This window comes from Chrysochloris asiatica, unplaced genomic scaffold (genome assembly GCF_000296735.1).
Source record: "Chrysochloris asiatica unplaced genomic scaffold, ChrAsi1.0 scaffold00182, whole genome shotgun sequence".
Taxonomy (NCBI): domain Eukaryota; kingdom Metazoa; phylum Chordata; class Mammalia; order Afrosoricida; family Chrysochloridae; genus Chrysochloris; species Chrysochloris asiatica.
Window position 1 is genome coordinate 6174457 of NW_006408700.1, and position 6000 is coordinate 6180456.

At 37.6% G+C, this 6000-nt stretch overlaps 1 protein-coding gene across 5 annotated transcripts in view; it reads left to right on the forward strand.

The window, feature by feature from the left end:
- Positions 1–3769, forward strand: part of PCMT1 (protein-L-isoaspartate (D-aspartate) O-methyltransferase) — a 46712-nt gene extending 42943 nt beyond the window's left edge. For all 5 annotated transcript variants that reach the window (XM_006872066.1, XM_006872065.1, XM_006872069.1 and 2 more), the window contains one exon: positions 2981–3769. Coding sequence is in view for 2 of the 5 variants with exons in the window: in XM_006872065.1 (XP_006872127.1) it covers positions 2981–2993 (13 nt within the window). In the remaining 3 variants the exon portion in view is untranslated. The remainder of the gene's footprint in view (positions 1–2980) is intronic.
- Positions 3770–6000: the final 2231 nt, after the last annotated feature.

Genomic DNA, 6000 nt, shown 5'->3' on the forward strand with positions numbered 1-6000 from the left:
CCTCATGCTTTTGTGAAGGTGGAAAATCGTTTTCTAAGTGCCCATACATATTTGAGAATTATCACTCAAAAAACTTCTTAGTCAGCTTCTTGCTAGGCTGTTAAGTGCTGTCGAGTCGGTACCAACCCATAGCGACCCTATGCACAACAGAACAAAATGCTGCCTGGTCCGCATCAGCTATACAATTGTTGCTAAGCTTGAACTCATTGCTGCTGCTAGACTGTTGTTAAGTGCTATCGAGTTGGTTTTGCCCTGTAGTGACCCTGTATAGGGTTCCCAAGGAGCAGCTGGTGAGCTTGAATTAGCGACCTTGTAGTTCAATCCAACTTTGCAATGCAGATGGTGTCTGTTCTTTAAATTTGTCTTTGGGATTAGTTTAACAGCTCATCATGGTCCTTTCCCATGAACCTTATTTCCGTCCATCCATCCCTCACTGAGGAGTCCAGAGCTTGGTATATAGCAAATGCTTAGGGGAAAGTCAGATCCAGTCTTAGTTGAGGAGGTGTGAAAGGACTGTGAGCAAGAAATTGTGAAAAAATGTAGAACCCAAGTGGGCATGCGAAATTATAGTACTAAATAAAGCTGCGACTCATGTCTCATACTTGAAAAATGTCATCTGTACTTTTCGTAGATTCATAGGAGGGAGATTGCCAGCTGTACAGAATATAGATCTAGAATCTGTGGGATCATGTGCATGACTTGGATGTGTAATAGTTATATTGTTTCAGAAAGACTTAAATAATTTGTTTTTGTTAAATATAGAATCAATATTTTATCAGTCTTCTGATAAAGTTTTACTTTTGTTTTTAATATCTTTGGTAAATAAGAAGAGTCACCTCTATTTTGTAAAGCTGAGGGATATTTCAGATATCATGTCATAAGTACTTTGCTTATTGGTATCTTTTTTAGTGCCATAGACACAGGAAGAAAGATGTTACGAGTTAATCATCTGTATCTAAGATGAGCAGTATGGGTTCTACATGATTTGTCAATTCTGTGCTCTCTGTATGTCACAGCCTTGTGACATATGGAATAGGGATGAACTCAGGTGTAGTGGAAATTTTTATATCTTTTATGATGCTAATTACCTCAGAAAGTACACAAAATTACTAGAAAATGTGGAGATTTTGATGGTTGTTTTGTTGTTAGGCATGGGTTACTTTACTATAAAGATAGTATATTTAGCAATTTTTATAGAGCCTTTCTGAAAATTTAGGTACACTACTTTTATTGTACGTGATCTGGGCATGTATTACATCAGATAAGGAAATATACATTCCTGTAGAGTTGTAAACATTAGAAAAAACGAGTGACTTGGATGGATTTGGCGTGTTAGGGAGTGACAAGGCCCTGGCAGTAAATGGTGATCTTACCCCTGAGACATATATTTAAAATCCAGGTCTACAAACCTAGTTGCTTTTCCTTTATTAAGAAAATCTAAACATGAAGGGGAGACTATTTGGCAGTGTTATGTGCTGTGTTTTTGGTGGAATATTATGGCTTACTATATTTTAATGGCATGCGGCAGCTGAACAAAATGTGGCTAATTACTGTAAAAAACCTAAAAGTGTCATTAGTTCATATTTTTAAAAGCACAGTAAACTCATTTTTAGTTTGTGACTAGAACACTACATCTGTAAGTAAATTCCTTCAAATTAAATAATGCTTGTATGAATTTACGTAAAAACCGGTCTATAAGAATTATAGTACTGCAATTTAATGGTATGCACCTTTAAAAGTAGGTACTAAGACGAATCCGAACTGATAATTTACTGTTAATAAACATAGTTTATGGTAAAAGCAATTTAAAATTTTTTTACTTTTTTGCACAATTTATAAAATTCAGCTTTTAAAAAAGCAAATTATTTGATAATCTCATAATCTACCTCTTACTTGTGAAATATAGTCTGTCTTCCCTTTAAAACTTCTTTGACAACTTCTTTTGTTTTAAAATTTTAACTAGGCAAGTTGCAAGACTAGTACCAAAACTCCCGAATTCCTTTATCCAGACTTACCAATGAACATTTTCCTATATTTATTTATCAAACAAATGTTCTCTCTCTCTTTACAGGTAAGGGGGCTACAAAATGTTTTTAATTACTTTATCAAGGTATAGTTTATATAACATGCCATTTATTTAGATGGAGCTGATGTTGTTATTGTTAAGTGCCGTCGAGTTGGTTCATAGCGACCCTGTATAGGGTTTCTGAGGAGCAGCTGGTGAGCTTGAACCACTGACCTTGCAGTTCAAACTGACCTTGCAGTCCAGTGTATTAACCTGTAGAGCCACACTAGAACTCCTGATGGAGCTGGTAAAGCTGCCTAATGAAATCAGCTGACAGGCACATTTTGGTATTTTCTTATGTAACACACCCATGTAAAATGAACACACACATACCTCCTTGCCTATAAAACTAATGAGGGGGTTGCGTGGTTCAGAAAAAACTAACGCATGTGTGTAAAAATACACGTAGACTTACAGATGATGCATTTCTCCCAAAGAGCTTGGGTTCAAATCGACCCTTTGCACAATGCTAACTCTAAGCAAAAGATGTAATTTTTGTCAGGTTTTGTCCAGTGTTACTATGAAATTTTATAAATCAGTATTATAAATCATTTGAACTCAATATTCAGGTTGTCATTTTACTACAATAAATAGTATTAACATGATCCTAGATCTAAAACAGTTATAATTTCTCTGAATAATTGATCTTGAAGGAAGAAAGTTACCTTTAGAATTAAGAATCAAAGAACTAAAGACTTTTAGTTTCATATTTCATTCTACAGTGGGGTAGAAAGATGTTTGGAGTAGCTGACTTCATTTTTGTTTTGATTTGGGATTTTAAAAGTATGTATAATATATATATATATTGCTTGGGCTCAGTCCATTTTTATTGACTTCCTAATTGTATCTAAACTGTTAGAAAGCCACATTTTGGGCTCTGTAACTCTTACCTACCTTTCTTTCTCTCCCCTTCAGGGATGAACTGTAAGAGCAACATCATCTTGGCCAGTACATGTCACAGTGGATTGCTCACCTCAGTCCTCAGCATTTTGAAAACCAACAGCATCACAGCTTGTTTTGGACTCTGTCACACTATTATTTTCAGCATGAAAATGCGTGGCTTTATAGCGTTTCTAATTCTTTAAGAGGCACAAAGCCAAATTGGTAGAGGAAGGATGCAAAGTATAAATTTGTGTACTGTTACTTCAACATGCCCACATTTTACTTTAAAATATTAAAAGAAGCAGCTCTACAAAATGAAAACCTTAGTTTGTGAATTCTGATTTTGAGGAGTGGTTTTTCTTTTCTTGAAAACTTAACTCTCTTCTGATATTAATTTATCAAATTGCTTTTGTGCATCCGATAACACTACCATTCACAGTTAAGATTCTTAGTATGTGGGTGTGTCTGGTAGATGCTACTAAGACATGGGCTTCCCTTTCAAAGCTTTGATGTGATGTCATAGACTAGCACGTTGTAGATACAATCAGCCGCTTTGTTACCTTAAAACTAAGCATTTGTAGATATTAAAACTTCAGATGGCAGGTGATGTCCTCAACCACTCAGCTGTTCAGATTGGACATCACCGACATCGTTCTTCCTTTTTCTCTTTAAAAATTATAGGAGACTTGTAGCTCAGTATTGTTTGTTTCTCACTTGCTGCTGGTAATGTATATGAATCTAACATGCTGTGTAAGCTGTGTCTTAGTTACTGAACAGTTTATGCAGTGCTGCTTTGCCAAATAAAAGTTAAAAGAAAAAGAGCCATTGGTGGTGTTTGAATATGCAAAAAAGTACACGTCCACCGGATATGGAATGCTAAGATCACGGAGAAAAAATTGTTTCCCTAGTGCCCTCTTTTATGTCATCTGAGTAGGTAGATAGCATGAATCCAATTCTACATTGGAATAGTCTGTGAAGACAAGAATCATCCCGTCTTATCCTTTTTCTCTGCCTCACGTATCCTGTAGTAAATGTGTAGTAATTGCTGAGTGAGTGAGTAATTGACTTAGTGTCAATTATGAATGGGGATGATGTTGATAAACACCAAAACCCATCTCTCTCTAAATAGATGTATTAACATAATGATTTGTACATGGGTTTCTAAGGATGCAGTAGCACTTTGGGATCCTGTTTTCATGTTACAGTTTCCTGTATTTCTTACAATAGGATCATAGTGTTTCTGAGGGTTCTAGAACTTGGGGAGAGACAAGCCCTTCCTGCTGTTGAGTGAGTGAGTATATGTGGATCCTTCATAAGATTGTGGGACACCTCTCCCTTACCTCTTCAAATATATTAGACTTTAAAGTCAAATTCCAGAGGTCTGAAACATCACTTCCATTTTGTCTATAAAAATGACTTTCTAAGAAACCATCACAAGTGTCTTCCTGGGTAAGCTCCTAGAAACAGGAGACGTGGAAGAAGAGCAGAGATGTCAGCTTGAGGACTAACTCAACTGTGTTATCTGGTGCTCAGATCTCCTCAATTTCAGTTCACTGCTGGCTTCAGCTTGTTGCTGTCCATTGCTGCTGGACCCAGACCATAAACCTTCACCATTTTAGGGAGCTGGAGGGCAGTATTCTTCAGAATTTAGCATGAAGTTAATTCTTAAACTTAGCCTTTGATCTGTATCTTTCAGAGACATTGTTGGCATTTGTTACCTGCAAACCCCCACATTAGCTTTTGGTGGTAGAAAAGTCCCTTACTGTCAAGGAGTTTGTAATCTAGTTGAGGAGACAGTTTATAAATAGGAGACAGCTCAGTGTCACGTGATTGGTAATGACAAATGAGTGTCATGGCTCAGACACTGTACAAGCATTGCACTTGGACTTTACAGTTTTATGAATTCCAACTTTAGAATGTTGAATAACAGGAATGGATTTTAAGGAAACACTAGTAAACAGAAATAGTGAATTACAACTAAGTGTAAGCACATTTCTAAGAGGGCTGAATTTATGTGTCTATGTCACAGATAGGAAATGTCTCTTTAGTCTTTGTTGTTGTTGTTGTCAGGTGCCATCGAGTCGGAACCGACTCATAGCGACCCCATGCACAGCAGAACGAAACAATGTCCGATCCTGGGCCAACCTCACTACCGCTGCCACACTTGACACCAACAGTGATGCCACCTGGCTGATCCATCTCGTTAGGGATCTTCCTCTTCTTCTCTGACCCTCCATCTTACCCAGCATGACATCCTTCTCCAGCAACTGTTCTCTCCTGACAATATGTCCAAAGTATGAGAGACGAAGCTTAGCCATCCTGGCCTCCAAGGAGCACTCTGACTGCACTTCTTCCAAAACAGATCTATTGGTTCTTTTGGCAGTCCATGGCACTTTTAGTATTCTCCAACACCACAACTCAAAGGCATCAATTCTTCTATGGTCTTCCTTATTCACTGTCCAGCTTTCACATCCATATGAGGCTATTGAAAATACCATGGCTTGGGTCAGGCGCACCTTAGTCCTCAAGCTGACATCTCTGCTCTTCAACACTTTAAAAAGTGCAGCAGATTTGCCCAGTGCAATACGTTGTCTGATCTCTTGACTGCTACTTCCGTGAGTGTTGACAGTTGATCCAAGAAGAATGAAGTCCTTGACAACTTCAATCTTTTCTCCACTGATAAGAATGTTGTTTATTGGTCCAGTGGTGAGGATTTTTGTTTTTCTGACATTGAGATGCAACCCATACTGAAGGCTGTGCTCTTTGATCTTCATCAACAAATGTTTCAAGTCCTCTTCACTTTCAGTAAACAAGGTTGTATCATCTGCATATCGCAGGTTGTTAATGAGTCTTCCTCCAATCCTGATGCCACGTTTTTCTTCATAGAACCCAGCTTCTCGTATTATTTGCTCAGCATACAGGTTGAATAAGTATGGTGAAAGAACACAACCTTGTTGCACACCTTCTCCAATTTTAAAACATTCAGTGTTCCCATGCTCTGAACAACTGCTTCTTGGTCCAGGTACAGATTTCTCTTTAGTCTTTAGCAGTCA